The sequence below is a fragment of the Pseudopipra pipra genome, chromosome 11, assembly GCF_036250125.1.
Source record: "Pseudopipra pipra isolate bDixPip1 chromosome 11, bDixPip1.hap1, whole genome shotgun sequence".
In the NCBI taxonomy this organism is placed as follows: domain Eukaryota; kingdom Metazoa; phylum Chordata; class Aves; order Passeriformes; family Pipridae; genus Pseudopipra; species Pseudopipra pipra.
The window spans coordinates 3,941,039-3,960,151 of NC_087559.1; the positions used below are offsets into that span (position 1 = coordinate 3,941,039).

Below are 19,113 nucleotides of genomic sequence, written 5' to 3' on the forward strand. Positions count from 1 at the left end.
CAGGTTGGTGGGATTTGAAGTGGATTTACCACCCCCTGGAAGAAGGAGAGGGCCCATCTGGGCTTGATTTAAAACTGGCCCAGGCTGCAGTTTAACTGCATCCATGAGGCTGCTGATGTGAAACTGATCCTCGCCTGGGAGGAGGAACCAGCGGCTCCCAGATGCTCCCCATGTCCCTGTGGGCTCTGCCCGGCCCCTCCGAGCCCCCCCGGCCCTTGGAAAGATGGTGCATCATCTGCTGGGGTGCAACAGAGTTGTGGCGTAGGTGGACAATACTGGATGGGAATGATCAGTCAAATATACCACTTCTTCCATGCTCTGGCCACAGCATTTGCCAGCTGGGAATCCTTTTCCTAAATAACAGTGGGGAAAAAACTCATTGAAGATCGTAGTGGGCTGTTACTTTGCCTTGCTCTGTGGTGTAAACGGGGGTGTACTGTGATGGAAAATCCTGTGCTGATTGATAAACATTACACAAACAGCAGAGAGTTTGGAAAATGTGCCAGTTAAAGATTTTCGGTGATATAATCACAGGATATTTAAAAAGCTTGATTCTCAGTGAGCCTAATCAAAGGGAAGTTACTGAACCTCAGCTACAAAGTGAGACCACATGCTGGAACAACACGAGTGCTAATCTCAGGCTTTAATAGACTACAAGAGCAAAAAATGCTCCTGGGACGACGGCAACAGACACTTCACGGGGCGAGTGAGCAGCAGAGAGAAGCAGGCTCTGGAATCAGCACCTTCCTCTTGCACACCGGCTGCTGACGCAGGAGATGGGAAACACCAACGGGATCTTCTGCTTCCAGCAGTGCTGCTCCCATTGATTTCCAAAGCAATAAAATTGGCCTTTAGTCAACCACTGTGAAGTTGCACAAAGCATATTTGATGGATTACACCTATCAAAACTTTTAGCGAGAGGAACAGTTACAATTAACAGGCTGCGTACAGGATCTTCTCCACAATTTTTTCCCTGACACCCTCAGTAATTACCTGCACTAAACGTGCTGCTGCAGCACAGGGGCTTGTCAATCAAGAAGCAGCTCAGACCCAGAATATTATAAATTCACTGTCATAAACTTTGCTGCCAGATTGAGGGAGAAGCTCTGACAGAAGGATATGGAGCATCCGCAGGGCTTCACATCCCTCCCTGTGCCCTTGTGGTTGAGGATGAGGAGGGAAATTACCCCGGAGCTGTGCCACACACACACCAGCTGAAAATGCCAGTACTTCCAGCTCTCCAGGAGAGCCATCCCACAATTACCTTATGTGAGCCTGGCAGTTCCCTCCACTGGAGAGATACAAGGTTATTAAGCAAATATGATTAATGAATAAAAGAACCTCTGGCATGCTGGAACGAGGCTCCGAGGCCTGTCGGGCTCCAGGAGGATTCGTCAGCTTGTGCTTTGGGAACTGTGCAGATTTCTGCAGTAATATGATTAACACGCTGTGTAATGGGCTAAATCCATCCCAAGTGTCCCTCCAGTTAAGCCTCTGTGTGGGCACCTGGGATGAATTTGGCCCTTTCACAGTGGATGCACTTGACAGAGCCATATTGCTGAGCTGGAAAAAAGGAGGGTACTGAGTTACTGCTACAGCTGGGGAGGGAGATGGCAAAAAGAATGGAGAGGAGGGATGGATCTGGAAGGGATCCAGACCAGCCCCTGCCCTCACCACCCTCCCAAAGCACAGGGAGGGCTGTGGGTTGGAGCAGATGTGCCTGCTCTGCCATGCCTGCCATCCCCATGGACCACTGCCACACCGTGGCACCTTCCAGCCAAAGCCATGGGGACTTGGCCATGGGCTCGTCTGCCACGTGGCGCTGCCTTTCCCAGCTCCAGAAAATGTGGAGCTGCCAGACCTCGCCAGCTGGAGGAAAGGGAAGGATGGGGAGCGCTGCCTTCCTTATCTGCGGGGCCAGATTGTGAGCAGCTGTGGGCAGATAAAGAGCGATGGAGATCGGCTGGAGGGAGGCGTTTGCTTCCCCTGCAAAGCAAGCTCTCTCTCCCTTTTCCCAGTATACTCTGGCAGCAGCTAGGCTGCCTTCTGGGCAGGGAATCTTCTCTGCTGCAGGGGTAAGAGCAAGGGGATGGATGATGTAAGAGTAGGAACTTGAGTGACTGATTTCAGTTTATTTGCAGGCTACTGCTTTATCTCGTCCTGTCGGGGCTGCTGCTGCATCCTGTCACCCAGGATGGATGTCCCCCATCATAGTGTCCAGGCTTGGCCACAGGGTTTGCTCTGGTATTGGAATGTTCTTTCATAAGTAGGCTCTGTCTTGCTGTCATGTCCTATACAGCATTAATTGCAATATGATATTTCTTATCCCTTCCAATGTACCTTCCATTTTGGGCGAGTTCCATGTTTTTGTGCTGTTTTAATAATTTCCAGCAAGTGCCTTTGTTTTGCAGACTCAGATAGTTTCATGCACATGTTCACTGTGGTCCCTTGCAGTTCACTTCAGTCTTGTAATTCCTGAGTGATTGCAAGGAATCAAGTCATTTAGAGGAACTGCCTAGAAAGGGATTAATCGCAACCAGACCTCGTTAAAATCCCGTTGCCACACCAATTCCCCACACTTACAGAACCTGACCACAGTGTGAAAATTGATATTTATGCTGAGGAGTGTCAATGCACTGCCTGTGCACCGTTCCCTGAGTTACTGTCCTCTGGGCTTTGAACTCTGGGGATGCAAGTGAGATGTGCTGCTCAATTTCCAAGCCCCCAAAAATGAAATAACTGCTCACCAGGGCCCTTTGGCACCAAATGTGATCAGCACATTAATATCACTGGATTCTGTGGATGATCAGCCTGCAGCTTTAAGTTGTTGCCTGATTTCTTGCAGCCCAGTTCCTGCACACTTCTTGAACTGGATGAAAACAGTAGAAGAACAGCCAGATTTTGTGATAGGAATTGAAAATCTGCTGCTGGGAGTAACTTAAAATTAAGTTCACTCTTTTTGGCCTGTGGTCTCCCTCCATCCTGCTGGCTAATGGGAGACAGCCTTGGTGCACTGGTGACAGATTTCCAAGGAGTCCAAAACCATTGGGGAGAGGCAATGTGACCCTCCTGGGGACCTGTCTTTTCCCTGGGCATCACATCCCACAGCTGGTTGAAGAGAGCTCCTTCCCGAAGGCCTGGGATGGGTTTCAGAGCTTGTTGAAAGTGATAAAAATCTCTCTTAGCTACCAGGATTGTGACGCAACAAAATAGAAATTTTTGTGATATTCTCTACAGTGGAAAAACTCTGCAAAAGAAGTGTCTGTTGGCTTTGGAAGTAGCTTGCTCCAATACTCTTACCAGATGGCCGGCGGCTCCCAGCGAGTGGCTGGTCTGTACTCGGAACCCTTTAGCTCCCGTGGAGACCTGAGTGTTTTGTTAGGAAAGAGCAAGTTCTGCCTGAGACGGTGGCCGTGGCCTCTGGGGCTTTCAGGGTGCAGGAAGGGAGAATGGGAGCCTGACACTCCACACCTGGCAGGGCACAGGCTGCCCAGCCTCAGGCAGTACCCAAGGCATTGGCATGACATTTATACTCTGCAGCTCTTCCAAGGGGTGCTGCTGTGGCCTGGGTGGAGCATCTTGCTGAAAAGGATGCCAAGGCACACACACTGGAGCAGGGGCAATGGGAGCTGAGAATTCTAATGATTGTGATGTGACCAGTAATGGATCTCTTAACGTAGTCTGTGCAACTAGGGAAGACAGGTTTATTTCTGTACCTCTCAGGAGACAGGCTGAAGCTATTATAAAGTTATTAAGCTATTATTATACACAGGTATTAAGGCTGAATGAAGAAGTCAAGCGATTTGAGGGTGTATGAAAGAGAAACCTCAGAGGTGTGCAGAAGACAGAGGAAGAGATGGTGAGGCATTTACAGTGGGAAGGGGCTGGTTTAGCTGTGGGATCAACCAAAGCTAGAGAAGATAAACTGTAAGTCACCTCTGAGCTCTTGACAGGGTGTGTAAACCATTTCCTTCTGCCATCTGGCTGATTTGTGAGGATTCCTACAGGGAGGTGAGCCCAAGAGCTGGCCCTGTGCTAAGGACACACTACTCACCAGATCACTAAATGCTGTTGTGCTCTGCAGTGTGAGCAGAGACCAGCCAAGCTCCAAAACTCAGAGAAAAGCCCACCTGGGGTTGCACTTGTTATTGGCCTCTGCAAAAATTCTGTCCTAGTCTGCAAAGCTTGTGTTTTTTGGTGTGAGGAAGTGTGCAAAGTCTTTAAGGTCTGAATTCAAATAGGCAGCTGGAGGACGTAAGCTTGGTGAGAAAGGAGGATGCTAGGTGGAGCTGGCATGTGGAGAGGATGCCTCAAAACCCAGTGTGGGTGGTGTCTTGGATCCACTCAGAGCTCAGAAACTCTAAACACAGTGGGATATAGCAGCTGGATCTTTTTCCAGCAATCTGAGCATCCACCACAGGGAGCAGAGCCAGGGCTGTGACACACGAGTGCAAAATGTTAGTCAGAAAGGACAAATGGAATGTGAAAAACCACCAGAAACTCCCAAAGTGGGTCAAATTCCTTGATGCATCTAACAATAGCTGTAGGACGGGAAGGACAGGGTCGACTTGGTTGCGTGCCCTCCTGTGCCTCCTAAAACTTGGGCTCAGCTGTGGGCCTGACTCCGTCGCGCTGCAATTCAAAGCAGGTGGCTGAAATCGTGGAAGCCACAGGCTCCAGCTCTGCCTCCTCCACCCGGGGCCTGCCTGGCATAATATTATCTTCACGCCTGAGCGAGGAGGACTTGGCTTATTAAACCTGCAAACCTGCCTTGCGCTCGCCCTCGGGTATTCAGGGCTGACAGGTCTCTGGGGCAGGATGCTCTAATGCTACTTTTACGCCACGTCTACCGCAACGAGGCCTCCTTAATTGGCTTGTGGTTCCCACCAGCACTGCCAGCAAAGAGCAAGCGATGGAGAAAAATCTGCCAGCACCACAGCTCCCGCTCGGTGTTGGTGCATCATTAGCTCACATGTTGTCTCTCTCCCCAAAGACAAACACGCTGTGTAGCCAAAAAGGTCTGCGGGGAGAATGCGCTGCAAAATCCAAGCACAAGAAGTGGAGGGGGGGCAGAGGCAGTTCTCATCCACAACACATTCCCCTGCCCGGTCTGGTTTCTTCCCTCCACTGAATCCTTGCAGTGAAATTTCCTTTTTTTCCCCCTCTCTCTGTTTGTAAAAGAACAGCCCCCCCTTCCTTGCTTTAATCACTTTAAAACAACCCCAGAGGAGCGAGACTTGGGTAAATAAATGTGGGAACCAAGGGAGTTCTTGAACTGTTAAAAAAATCAATATAAATCAGAGTAACCTTGCCCTGATGTCTTCCTTATCACCTCAGAAGCTCTACCTGCCTTTGTCTAACAACAATCTCAGTTAATTAGATAATTAATCTAATTATCTAATTAGGTGGAATCACTAATAGCTATTCCACCTAATTAGGCCAGTGGCTGTATCTCAGCAGTGGTGGTTCACTCTTTCTGGCTAACCCTACACCTTCTGCCTGAAACCAGGCTCTGCACAATTCAAGCTCTTTGTTTGCTTTAACCAAAACCACCTGGAAACGGTTTTTCATTTTTTAACTCAGGCTTTCCTTGAATGAAAGCAAGGTGGCCAGTTGGAAAGTAGAAAAGGAAGCTCTTAGACGATTAATTTTTTTAGCAATGGATGCAGGAAGCTCTTCATTGTTTTAATTCACTCTCCTGATGTAAGATTAATTTTAGCTCTGAACACAACAACCTGTTATGAATTGATCCTAGGAAAGCATATTGCTCTGAGGCTGGGGAAACAACATAAGTAGCTTTTTCCCCCCTTTATTTGGACAAGTCTAGCTAACTCATGGCTGCAGTCCTTCCCTGCAGAAACACAGGTTGTTCTCTTGCTGCAGCTTTCCCAAGCTGTCCTATGTGTGACAGCACGAGGGAGCTGGCCAGAATTAAAACCAGCCTAAGGCCTGTGGTTCCCCTGGCAGCAGGGTCCCACTGCTCATCTCTGCACGGATGCTGTGGTTTGCAGCACCACCACAGTAGTTTTGGACCAGTCATGGCAGCACCTCTGTCCCCTCAGGAGCTGTAGGTGCCTTTCGGGCTGCAGAGCCACCATACGGCACTCATGGGTTTATTTTCCCCTTAATGCCTAAATTGGATTTAAGGGCATCTTTGTACATTCCAAAACAAATCAGCAGCTGTCTGCAGACCAGGCAGCCGGACTTGGCCCTGAGAAGAGATCGATGTGCTCACGCTTCGCACCCAGAGCTCTGCTGTCTCGGGATCTCACCTTGTGCACCAAAGCACAGGAAAAGCCATTCAACATCTGAGCAGTCAGGAATTTAGGCTCTTCCTGTCCCAGGAATGTTTAGTGGCTCACACCATCACTATTTGCTGCTGGAGAGCCTTGCTGGAGCCCCTCACACCTACAGCCACAGCAGGCACCACTTGGTGCAGCACACAGGGAAGGAGGCACTGGACTTGGGAAGGAGGCACTGGACTTGGATTCAGAGTCCCTGGGAACCCTCGTTGGAGTCCAGATGAGGTAAAATGGCCAGGTAGGTTCTGCAACAGCATTTCTGATGTAGACCCCTTCTCTCACCTGGAAATGCTTCCTTCCTGTAGTGGTCCCAGGTTAATCTGCTGCAATAGCATCCAGACCTATGATCTGGTTCTGGGGAGAGTCCTGCTCCTACCTACATCCTCCTGCATGACTGGAATGATGGGCAACACATGAATCTATGGCTTTTCATTTTGCTTTCTCTGTATTTGATTTGCTTGGGGTTTTTTTGGTTTGTTTTATTTAATATGTATATATAACTGAAGCACCATAAAATGTCTCCGTGGGGTAGTTTGATTTTTCTTAAAAAAAAAAAGTTATATATTATATATATATATATATTTAACTGCTTGAAGCAAAGTTGTCTTGGCATTCTCATTTTGAAACCCCCATATTGAGGTGTTTATTACAGCGTCATTTAGTTAGAAAATTCACGTTTAGTTGAAACTTGGCAAATGTTTTTTGGCTTGAAGCAAGTTTTCTTTTGAAGGAGTTTACCATTAAGTGTTTAAGGGTTTTTTTTTTTCCTTTCTCTCAATTTTTCTTTTGAAAAAGCAACACCTTCCAGAACCGGGTTTAGAAGCAGAAGGCCAGCTCTGCAGCAAGTGTGAAAGCTGCGAGTCGAGCACAGAGCTGCAGCCATTCATGCTTTTTTCTGACATCTGTTAAGGGAATGAGAGGAAGGGAATTCGGCTGTACTCTACGAGAAAAGAGGCTTTTCTGTTGTTGTTGTTGTTTTGGTGAGTCTTGAGTAGCTGCACTCCCACCAGATGCCAGTGATCCTAACGCCAGCTGCACAGAGCACAGCATCTCTGACTGCCTGGAGCTGGTCCCTTCACAGCCCCCAGAGAGAGCCAGATTTGCTGTACCTGGAAGAAAATTGAGTGTGCAGCAGGCTTGTTGCTGCTCTGTGACTTAGATGTGTATTGAACAACAACATTCCTGGCAGGGGCTGGGATCATGTTGTTACAGTTCCACTGGAGTAAACGCAGTCAGTGCTGATCTGGTTTGTGCTGTGGCCTCAATATCGATGACACAATCAATGCTTTATACTCACAAGCTTTTCTTCTTCTTCAGGTGTGCAGACCCATCTTTTTTAACGTGAGAATGTGCAAGTAGATAACTGGGTTTATATAACCTGTGCAAGCAAGCTGCACATTCCACAGAGCCAGGAGCAGAAATCACCTACATGGTCCTCTATTGGACAGCAAGGCTTTCTTCATCCCTGCCCTGCAGGGAGAATCCTCTACGAGGCCAAAGGAATGTGTGCACAGAGCTCTTGTGGGGAGGCTCTTCCACATGCCGTATTTCCATGTGCCAGGGTGGGTGTGCAAGGAACAGCCCAGAAAATTGGCATTTGGCACCAGGGGGAAGGGGCTGTTGCTGCCCAGGGGAGCCCAGTGTTGCTGCCAACCTCCTCTGCCCCTTTTCAGCCTGCAAGCTGTGGGGTGGGTGAGGATGAGGATGGGCAGAGCAGACAGACAGACCTCAGACAGCTCGTCAGTGGGACCAGCCTTAGTGGCCTTGTATTTACATATGGAGGTAGACACACATCTCCAGAGAGAGACAGGACCTCCCTGCTGCCTGAGCCTGTTTCTAGACCTAAATCCAAATGGGATGTCTTCTGAGATTCTGAAACATTGTAGACAGGGCTGAGGGTTGGTTTTTTTCCCCGGTTTCAAGAAGCAGCCAGAAGTGGGAGTACCAAAGTCTACAGAGTGAGTCTGCTTTCTCTGGCTCTACCTTGCAAACTCGGGAAGTTTGAGGAGGTCTGATAATTGCTCTTGCTTATTTATCAGCTTAGTCTCCACCCGAGGGTGTTCCCAGTGCCCTACCTGAGCTGGCTTTGCTGACACCACCGTGCTGGCTGACTGCCACAGCAGTGCTCACTGTGATAGGACAAATCAGCATTGGTACTTTTGGTCCTGTGCTTCTGGTGCTTTTTAAAATATTTTCCTCTGCTGTTGAAGTTGCCACAACAAAACTGTGTTTGTGCTGTGAAGATACCAGCTGGTTACCACCATTTTGTACCACAGATAGAACAATTTCACTGCAATATTTAAGATACTTGTCTGGAATACCTGTGGTTGGACAAGTGTGGATTTGGCTTTATCTGTGCTGGGGCTTTTCAGCCCCTTCCACAACACACAATTCACTTAGGTGATTGAATTGCAATGTTGATTTTCTCCTCCCCCCCTTCATGTTGCCCTATTTTTTTTTTAAATATTTTATTAGGTGTTATTTTTTGACACTGTGCTCCCATGCATCATTGCTATGCAGATGTTACACAGATCTACTGACCATCTTCCACTTGCTGTGTTTCACTAGTCTGTTCAGCAGCTTTGTGTCTTTCCTCATCGCAGGCTTCAACACTCTACAAACAGCATGGACCTAGAAGATCAAGGTGCTTTTTCCTGGTTGCCAGCATCTAACCCAAAGGGGGAGGCAGATTTGGAGACATTGCTTGTTTCTATGGATAATAATCAATAAGACCCATTAGGGAGACAAGTACATACATCACTAAACTTTGACCTCTGCTCTCCAGAGCAGTCCCAAGATGCCTATTCATATGCTGGTGACATCCAGATTGCGCTGTTGCAAAAGCCTCTTTGCTTGGGAAGGGATTACAGATTTAAATGGCACAGCCTTTGCTATCTGCAGAGTACAGCGTGCAGGATGCTTAGCTAGAGCCTCTAGTTTTTGTTGGCTTTCTTTTCTACTCAGCCAGTTTTATATTCAACGCTGTTGCACGCAGAGTGTTTTATGCCTCTCTACCTTTCAGGCTGTTTTTTACTCCAGTCTGTCTGGCATTTTAAGGGTTTACAGACCCTGGAGATTCTTGGCACTGGCTGTTGCTTGCATATTGCTCCTCATCTTTCAGATCCTTTTTCTCCTACGTTGCTCTTCGGCGGGCTGTTTCTGATAGAAAGGTTTTGGCTCGCTGTTTGAAGTTCCTGATAGTCGGCATTTGATCACTTGCTAATTCAGTTCTAAAACTTTTTTCCAAAGAAACCATGAAACACTATCTAAAAATAGATTAAAAGGAAAAAAAAAAAGGAAAACTTTAAAAATACCCTTATTTTGCTGAATACAGGAAGTTTTAAGTTTTCTGGGAGGAAAAAAAACCACATACCAAATTTAGAAGCAAATCGGAAATCCCTGGGTGTTTGAGAAATCCATTTCTAGGCACAAGAGCTGGATGAAGAGTTTTCTTCTCCCTGTACCTCTCCCCTTCCCTTGAGAGAACATCTACTGAAATCTGTTGGCTGGGAATGAGTCAGATGAGAATATTTGGTGTGGGTGGGTGAGGAAGGAGAATCAGGACTCTAGTGACAGCAGTGGGATCTGACCTCAGCGGGATCACAGGGGCAGGAGGGACTATGTGAGCTGCTCCGCTGACTCCTTCTGTAAGTGATCAAAGTCCATCTTTACATTGAGTGCCTTTGCTCCTCCCACTGCAAAGCTGTTTCTGTTCCTTGTTCCTCTGAAGGTTAGAAACAGATGTCTAGTTTCCAGCCCACATGTCCAGCATGGATCAGTTGTGCTCTTCATTCTTGTCTGCTGGCTCTTTTGTTGCTGAAATGCGCTGCCGCCTTCCCCAGTGTATTTTAGAGTGCTCATACCTCCTCCCAGCCTTTGTTTCCTTAGGCTGAGCAAGTTGAGTTTGTAGAGACTCCTCTCATAAAATAGGCTTCCTGTCCCTCTTACCATCCTAGAAACTCTTCTCCATGCTTGAATGCATTTTTTTTTCTTCATCTGGAGGACTGTCTGGAGAATTCCAACAAGGTCTTGCCTGTGCACTGTTCAGTGGCATTAAATGCTTCCCTGTCTCTATTCATTGGTACTTCTGATAACCCCTGCTTGACATTGGCCTTTTCAGGAGGTAAGTCACACCCATGGCACAAAAACACCTCTGAGAGAGGTCTTGTCCCTCCTGGGTGCCACACCAATGAGCTTCTGCTTGAAGTGAGAAAGTTTGATTACAAGCACCCAGCTGTCAAAGTCAGTAACGCCGTATTTCTTCCACTGTGACATTGTTCTTCTTATTTTCAGGTTATAAGCATAATCCTTCCTTTTCCTAATGGGGTCACTAAAGAAAATATCAAGTAATGGTCATCCCAAGGCGGTTTTATGAGGGCCTCTACCAATGATCTTCTCTCCAGCTCCTCCTTGCTCAATCCCTTGCCCACTTTGCTACCCCTGTGCTCCCAGCACAGCTAAAAATATCCCATCTGACCCTGCATCCAACTCTTTACTGAAGTCTGGAAAATGGAACACTGCGTGATAACTTTTCCTTATAATTTGTTTCTCTGTCACAATTATCAGTGAAGTCTCTGAGTGTCCCTGTATTAGTCCAAGATGCTTGTTAATTCAGTACGTTTTTCTGGAGCGTGCATAAATCTCCGTGGTGCACCAGGGCCATCCATCAGCCAGCTCTGTGTTTACACAATCCCCAGCACAACACTTTCCCCAAAAAGCTTATGAACTCAGCCTGGGCCACATATTCAAAGATGTTGTCAAGTGCTAAGTGAGACTTCCAGGAGTAGTTTCCTCTTGACTTCTCTCTGACATTGGCATCCGAAGCCCATGGCAGTTAATGCTGTGCTTTGAAAGCAAGAGAGGGTGCAGTTTGTTGGCCACCAGTGCCCCTGGGCTTTCTGGTTTGGTATTTTATTTTGTGGTGAAGACTTCCAGGCTTCTGAGCACAGGCTCCTGCCTTCCTTGCCAAGGATGCTCGTATGTATGGCAAACATTATGCTGCTTTGTGTGAAGTCTGACGGCTTTCACACAGCCTCTTTTTCTTCCACCCCTGGATAGCTTCTCCTCATCCTGGAAACCTGGGGAGGCTAAACACATTTAATCCTCTTCAGGAGGACATGGGCAGAATGAATGCTGGCTGTTAAGGTGCTCCTGTGTAGCTGGTTCACCATTTCTACCCTCAATTGCTAATTTCCCTTTCTACCCACTTCTACTTAAAGGTGCTAATTGTGTGGTGGATACTCAACTTCCCTGACCCACAGAGCAGCAGCATCATTTCTGATCCTTTTAGCTCCAGCTAAACTAATAGAGGGATCTGTGTCCTGAGCCTGATTCCAACTCCTATGTAAGAAATTCCTTATTAAATCCACAGAAAAGTAATTTCCTAGTGGTTAGACTTTGGGCTGTTCAGGGCAGCAGTCACTTCTGAGAAGTTATGCACATCTGATGCAAAATTACAAAAATGTGTGTTTACCACAGTGGGGCTGAGAAGCTCAAGTTAATATTTATATTTGGCATTGAACCCTATGCACAAATACTGACTTTGGCTGGGTGTAGCACCCCAGTTTATTTTAAAATCCTTTTATATCGATGGTCCAGGTGTGGGGAATTACCCCGGCGCTCTTGGCACTCCAGGTTTTGGAGATCTCACCACTCTGAAGAGGCTCCTAACAGGGTGTTAAGCTCAGAAGTGCATCTCTAAGCATCCCTGGCCAGTTGCTCTGTAGAGGTTACGGACTGATGGACTGTCAGTTTGGACTGTTGTCTGTTTTCAGGGCTGAAACAAGGAAGCAGGAGTAGCTGTGATGCTGTTGGGGTGAGGGGGATGTCGAGCTGGTGCAGAGGGGTAACGATGCTCCATCTGTCTCCTCCCAATATCTCCATAGCTGACATGAAAAGGGTGTACTGGAATCATTTGCTCCAGAGCTCCCAGCACAGGCTGTGTCACCCAGATTTGCCCAAGAGGTTTGTGCCCTATCTCCCAGCCCCCTGAGCCTGCCTGCCCTGCCTGTCATGCACTGGAAGCATCTGCAACCAGTGTCTCTTTACAAGGTTTTTGTCATTAAAAATACACATGGTGAGGGAAGGGGAGAGGTGGAAAGAAGTGGGTTAACAGGATCCTCTTGAGAGTGCTCTCAAATAAGCACACATTTGGCATAAATGAGAAAATGGCATCTTCTGGATGCAAGGGTAGGAATTCCTTCAGGTGGATTTACCACCAGCTGAACATCACTGTGGAGTTCAAAATATTTAGCTGGAATAAGTTTGGTTTAAAAGCTTGTGCCGTAGATTCCTGTGTGAGCCTAGAAATTTAGAAATTTACTCTTTTTCAGTCCAGCTTGCTGGAGTTAAGGAGAAGTGCTAAATAACTTGCTCAAGGCTGCCTTGTGAGGACATGAGAGCCCAAACTCCATTAAAAATCCCCAAATGCTCAGTGGGATGTGCTGCCTGTGAATTTTGAGGGCAGCGGGACAACTCACTGTACGAAAGAAATACCCCAGCCAAGCACTTGTCATTTAGTTTGACTGTCTTTTCAGCCCTGACTGCTGCCAGTGGTTCCTGTCTTGGTGTGTTGGTGTCTGGAGGCGTCAGCAGGGAATTGCTGCCTGCACGATGCTTTGGCTGGATCAGCCCACCAGTGGCCACAACACTCCTGCAGGAGCCCTCCATGAAGGAAGAGACACCAAACTGTGGCTCCAAGGGTGTTTATAATACTGGGAATGCTCACCTCCCAATGGGTGTATGTATTGAATGAAATCACGCTGTGCTTGGGTTGCCAAGTTTTTAACATGTGACTTTGGAAGCGTCATTTGCTGAGGAAGGAAGGTTTCCCGTGGAAATTGATAATGAAGGATATAGTAGGTTTTTGGAAAGAAAACAACTTTTGCTATGAAAACAGCAACGCTGAAACTTTATTGAGGAGATAAATTGCTTTCTAAGAATGGGCCACAGCTCCTTGGTGTTTCCACAATATTTTACTCTGTGCCTATGGTGGTTGTTGCTCTGCTTAACACAACAATGTGGAGGTAAGAGAAGCACCTGTGGCAGAAAACAGGAGATGGACCAGGAGCATCTCCTGAGTCAAAATTTCAGTGCTTTCTGCCTTTCTCTTCTTCTTCTCAGGTTCTCCACTGATCTTGTCCCCAAACACAGTGTATTCTTGTCCCTGTAAGCACCATTGCCATGAAGTTTTGGCAGCAACTGCATACCAGGTCTCTGTGCTTACCAGACCCCACAAGCACTGCTGAGCTCCTGTTCCCACACAGATTCCCAAAGCAAACGTTACTGCTATAATCTAAAAGAGCAAAAAATGTTTGGAAAACAGCAGATGCAATGGGAAAATGACACTTCCTACATGTGATAATTGTGCAACCTTAACTCTGCCCTTGGAGTATGTCTGCGTCTTGCTGTATTGTTCAAGGAACTTGTGTGGCTTAGAAAAAAGTCATTGGAAGTCTGTTTGGAAATTAAAGTAGTTGGTGGAGGTGCCAGCATGGGTTAAACTACCTGTGTGGGGATGAGGGGGCTGGATAGAGTAAGTGGATTACATGCAGCTATTAAACACGGGAGGTGAGTCTGTCAGCATGGTTTCAATGTTAAAATGGGCATCGGTGGACGGGAAAAACCCTCTGTGGCTCATGCATGAGTCCAGATTACTGAAGCTGTAATGCACAAACCATCGTTGTGTTGCCTCCTGCCATGGTAAGTGCCTATCCTGCGCCTTAAGCCGCTTATATTGGTTTGCTTTTTAGTAACAATTTTCTTTATTTTTTCCTTTGTATTCAGCCATAGGTCAACTTTGCTCAGACTGTCTCCACACTCACCCTTCAGCCCTGCTCACCACGCTCTCAGGTACAGCCCTGTCTGGGCTGTGCCTTGCCTGGGGTTTGCTCCTCACTGGTGGGAGCTGTTAGCTTGGCTTAGTTGCCACTGAGAAACTGGGAAAGCATGGTGAAAAAACGTCTGCCCTGCAAGGCGTGTGGCCGAACCAACTTTTGTCTTTACCCATCGCTCCTTGCCCCGTCCTCTCTCAGGCTGTTGGTGGCCCCCAAATCCTCCATCCACCAATGCTGAGGAACTGTCCCTGAGTGAAAGGGGGTCAGCAATGACGGTGACAGCTCATCCTTGGCATGTCCAGCCTGCCATCCCAGCGCTTCCACGGGCCCCAGCGGGGAACTTCGGGGCAGAACTGCTGCTTTTGGGAAATGCCACCTTTTGGGAAATGCCACTGTTCACCACCTTAGGAGTTTTGCAGAACCACAGCTCGTGCTTGGTGGAGTCGACAGGTCACTGAGGGATTTGTGGGAACGTTTCTGGGAGCAGCACTACGGCAGCGCTGCGGGCCAGTGACCTGACCCCGGGCGGGAAGGCAACTCGTGAAGGTGGCGGCCGAGGCACTCGTGAGGGCAGCGGGGGCCCGGCCCCGAGGTCAGGGCATGGAGCAGGAGTTGGCTCCTGCTGCCCGGCCCCTCCGGTACTCCCAGTGCAGGCACCGGGCGGGCGAGCCGGGTCTGGCCGCCCTTCCCCTCACGGAGCCGCCCCCGTCCCCCGCCGGGACCCGCCGCCCTTCAGGCAGGACGGGTCCCGCCCGCAGCCGCCCCGCGGCGGGGACTCAGCCCCGCTCCCCCGGGGACGGGCGGACGGCGAGTCCCGCGAGGGGGAAGGGAAGGAAAAGAAGGGGCCACCGCGGGCTGCGCGGAGCCGGAGCGCTCCCGGCGCGGCGGGGTCCCAGAGCGGGGGGGAGCGGCCCGAGGGGCTCTGGGCCGGGGCGGGGGTGGGACCCGCCGGGGGCGGCGCGGGGGGCGCTCCCGGCTCCCTCCCCGCTCCCTCCCCGGCAGGGCCGGCGGCGGGGCCGCCCCCATTGGCCGCGGCGCGGCGGCAGCTCCGCCCGCCGGAGCGGCGCGGCGCGGGGAGGGAGAGAGGGAGGAGGAGGAGGACGACGACGAGGAGGGAGGGCACCGGGGTGCGCTGCGCTGCTAGTCCGGAGCGGAGCCTGGCAGCGGCAGGAGCGGCGGCGCGGGGTGCGCAGCAGCCGGAGCCTGCTGGACGGTGGCAGCCCCGTCCCCCCCCCGCTCCTCCCTCCCCTCGCCTCTTTCTTTGTGCGCAGGGCAGGGGCGGCCCCGATCCATGGTCATGGGCGACAAGAAGAGCCCGACCAGGTGAGCGGGGGCGCGGGGGCGGGCGGGGAGAGGCGGTAAGATGGAGGGAGCGCGGCGGGGCGGCCCCAGCCCCGGCCGAGGGGATGGCGGCGGGTAGGCCCTGGCTGGCGGCCGCCGGCGTGTGCTCGGCCGCGGCGGGGGGGAGGCGGCGAGGGGCGCCTAAGATGGAGGGAGCGAACGGGGAGGGGGCGGCGAGCCCGCGCCGCCCCGCCAGGTACGGGGGGGGGGGGGGGTGCGGGCGGGGAGGGAGCGAGGGAGGCTCCTAAGATGGAGGGAGCGTGGAAGGGCAGCGGGAGGAGGAGGAGTGCCGGTGTCTCCCAGCCTGCCGCCGGTGCCAGGGCTGGTGCGGTGCGAGCGCAGCCATGGCGGCTCCCCTCGCACTCCCCGCTCCGCGCACTCGCCGCTCCCAGACAAAGGGAGGTTTAACAAGGTGGAGGAGGGAACGCGCCTCCCAGCCCGCAAACTTGCCCACCCACCCACCCTCCCGCCGCGGGCGGGGGGACGCGGGCGGCCCGGCCCGGCGCGGTTCGGCCCGGCGGGGCCGGGGCGGAGCGCGGCGCCCCCCGCACCTCTCCGGGCCCGGCCCCGCTCCGTGTTTGTCGGCTGCTCCCGGCCCCGGGGGAGAGCGGCGGTGCGAGCAGGCGCTGGTTTCGGGGCTCTGTAACATGGTTTCTCATGTGTGTGTTTTCTTTTTCTCCTCCTCCTCCTCCTCCTCTCCCTCCTCCCCCCGCCGCCTTTCTCCTCCTCCCCAAACACACACGTACACACACACGCTTCCCCTCTCCCTCCCCCTCCTCAAGGCCGAAAAGGCAAGCCAAACCTGCAGCCGATGAAGGCTTTTGGGATTGTAGCGTGTGCACCTTCAGGAACAGCGCCGAAGCCTTCAAATGCAGCATCTGCGATGTCAGGAAAGGCACCTCCACAAGGTACGTCCGCACCTTCCGACGCGGCTTTTGCTCCGCGCTGGGCTGCGCCGACTTGTTGATTTTTTTCGCTGTTGCCTGCACATCGGCCGGTTGCACCCCCCCCTTCCTCTCGGTGCAGCCCCTTCTGTCCCTGTTCACGAGCTTGTGGATTTTAAAAATCCTCTTTCAAGCGTTTAATTGGAGCTGGAAGACATGTTTCGTTGATGTGGCAGCAACCTGGAATCTTTTTGTTGTTCTGTGCTTTTTTGTTCCTGGAGATCCACAGCCAGCCACTCTGTGGTTTGAGGCAGATGGTTTTCTGTGGTTTGGGTGCGGGTTTACCCGTGTTTTTTACGGGAGTAGAAATGATTGAGGATTAGGGAGAGAGAAAGGAAACGACTGAAACTAAAGATGCCATGAGAACAACAACTCCCTCCCTGAGATGTTGATCTCTCCGTGACTGTTGTCATCAGAAAGGAATCGGCTTTGTGCTCAGTGTGGGAATGGTGCGGATTTCTGAAAGCTTTAGCTGTCAGGTCTCTGTGATTGCCTTGCGCTGAGTAACTGTGGAGGTCTGTGAGACGGTGAAACTAACGTACTGTGCTTAATTTAATCTCAAAAAAAAAGCCCCAAAACTTGCTCTCTCCCAGTTAAGAGGTTCAGAAAGTTTGTCCTGGAGGTATCAGGTGGCGCCAAAACAGGCGTGCGGTGCTCTGATTTTTCTGTCTTTTTGTGGTTTGTTTCTACCGTGTTGATTCCTGATTTTGTTCATATTGTACCTTCCAAATTTGAGTTCCCATTGCTGTGCTCTGCCAAGGAAATAGTCCGTAAGATTTCCATTGTGAAAGGCGTGGTGTTCTTTGAGTGCAGCTGTGTATTGAGGTGCTCTCATCAGCAGGCTGTTTGCATGACTTGGCTGTCTTGGCTTGATTGACAGAGGAGGTGAAAGCTTGTTGGGTTGTTATTGTTCGCACTGTTCTTTAGGCAAAGTGAAGTGCCTGCATTTTTAATGGACAGCGTGTTTTCGGGCTATTGAAACTCTGAGTTACAGTAACAGAGTGCTGTAGTGCTTCACGGTGTGTTTTATGGTGCACGACGGGCTACAAGTATCTCTGTGCTTTTTACAAATTGTACAGAGGTGTTGAACTTAAACCAGTTGTGAGTAGCTTAGTTGGAGCATGAATAAGGTCGAGCTTCTGGGACAGCAGCATTCTGTGCTGCTTCTTGACTCGTCCAGCCTCACTTTAGGTGCCAACTGAACCTTCCCGGCACGCTTGATTCCTGTGGGTCTCTGTTTCCTTGGCTTCCCCGTTGGCTCAGGTAAAACGTGTTGATCCTGCAGTCGCCTGGTCTGTAGCTGTGCTACTACAGAGCGTAGCCGAGCGGTCCCCACGATCCCGCGGCCTCACGTCAAGCATGTGCCTGGGTGCTGGTGGGAGGAGAGCCTTAATGAGATGTAGGAGCCCATATGGGATGGATCTTGTATCAGACACTATTATTTTCATTGGCCACCATGCTGCTGTTCATTTGGAGAGCAGCAGCTTGCTCTCACGTGCCCTTACTTTTGTTCTTTTTTTTTTTTTTTTAAATGATAATTTTCAAACTGTTTGTTGAGGTAGTAGGATGTTTTGTCTTTTAAAGAGCTATTAAGAGGGATAGCAGTCGATGATTTCAGGTTAAGAGCTGTAGCCTTACTTGCAGATGTGATCCTTGGGTCTAGAACATTGTAATTCTGTTTAGCTTTTAATGGACCCTTATGAATGGCTTCTAATTTTAATTCATTTAATTCATCAGCTTTCTATTCATTTTTTGCTGCTTTTAAAATTGCTTTTGTTTGTAGAATTTGAGAAAGTATTTAAAATATTCAATGGCCCATCATGTCTTCTTGCATATTTGTATAATTTATGAATAAATACAACAGAAAGCAGAAGTGATTAAGTGTTGTGAGGGAGCATTGTGTGTTGGGAAATCCTGGGAGGTCAGAGCTGTTTGTGGTGTTACTTTGAATGTTATAGTATGTGACGTGCAAGTCACTGCTGGGGAAATTCTTCAGAATTTTTTAAATAAATGACTGATGTAAAGATACTTAATGAGTTATGATTGATAATCTATTACTTGAAATATAAGGTGTCTGATGAGCTTGACTTTTAAGTTGCAATTTGACAAGTTGATGACACTTCCACAGTTAAAACTGCCTTGCTTCATTGTGACTTACTTCAGTAACACTTATGGAAATTTATCAAACTCACTTTAAAGAAAAACCTCAACCAAGTAGTGAAAGGCATGGTGAGGCAACTGGTTTTCATCAAATTATTGTGTGCAATTACAGTATGCCCAGGGTTTTTCTAAGATCTGGTATGACCTACTTCCCCCCTCCCTCCAGTCTGAAGCCAGTTATTTGTTGTGGAATTTACTTTGGCTGATAAATTTTCTCTGATTTAAGAACTAGTGAGGCCCTTAGCTAATTCTCACCGTGTGTATTTTTTTTCAGACTTGATATGATCTGTTGGCGTGTGGGAGGGGTGGCTGGCAGCAGTTAGAAGTTTTATTTTCTCAGATCCAACTATCCCCTTTCCCTAGGATCTCGTAAAAGGAGCTTCAAACACAGTTTCAGAGTTGACCTGCCAAGTCAAAATCATTGTAGAGGCTAAACAGTTAAATTGCGCCTGAGTATTTTTTCAGGAAGCTGTTTATAAATATTTCAGGTGCACTTTTAAATAAAAATTAGGTCAAATCCATCTCTGAAGA

General features: G+C 49.4%; 1 protein-coding gene and 1 long non-coding RNA gene across 2 annotated transcripts in view; one reads left to right on the plus strand and one right to left on the minus strand.

Annotated features, from left to right (window-relative positions):
• Positions 1-2,112: 2,112 nt before the first annotated feature.
• On the minus strand, positions 2,113-15,176 carry LOC135420145 (uncharacterized). Its single transcript, XR_010433393.1, has 2 exons — positions 3,301-15,176; positions 2,113-2,475 (listed from the first exon to the last, which is right to left on the minus strand). It is a non-coding gene; the product is annotated as an uncharacterized LOC135420145 (long non-coding RNA).
• A 117-nt stretch (positions 15,177-15,293) lies between these two features.
• The window catches only part of RYBP (RING1 and YY1 binding protein), a 43,168-nt gene continuing 39,348 nt past the window's right edge, over positions 15,294-19,113 (plus strand). Inside the window, exons 1-2 of the mRNA XM_064667176.1 lie at positions 15,294-15,460; positions 16,261-16,386. Coding sequence (XP_064523246.1) covers positions 15,429-15,460; positions 16,261-16,386 — 158 coding nt within the window. The 5' untranslated portion in view covers positions 15,294-15,428. The remainder of the gene's footprint in view (positions 15,461-16,260; positions 16,387-19,113) is intronic.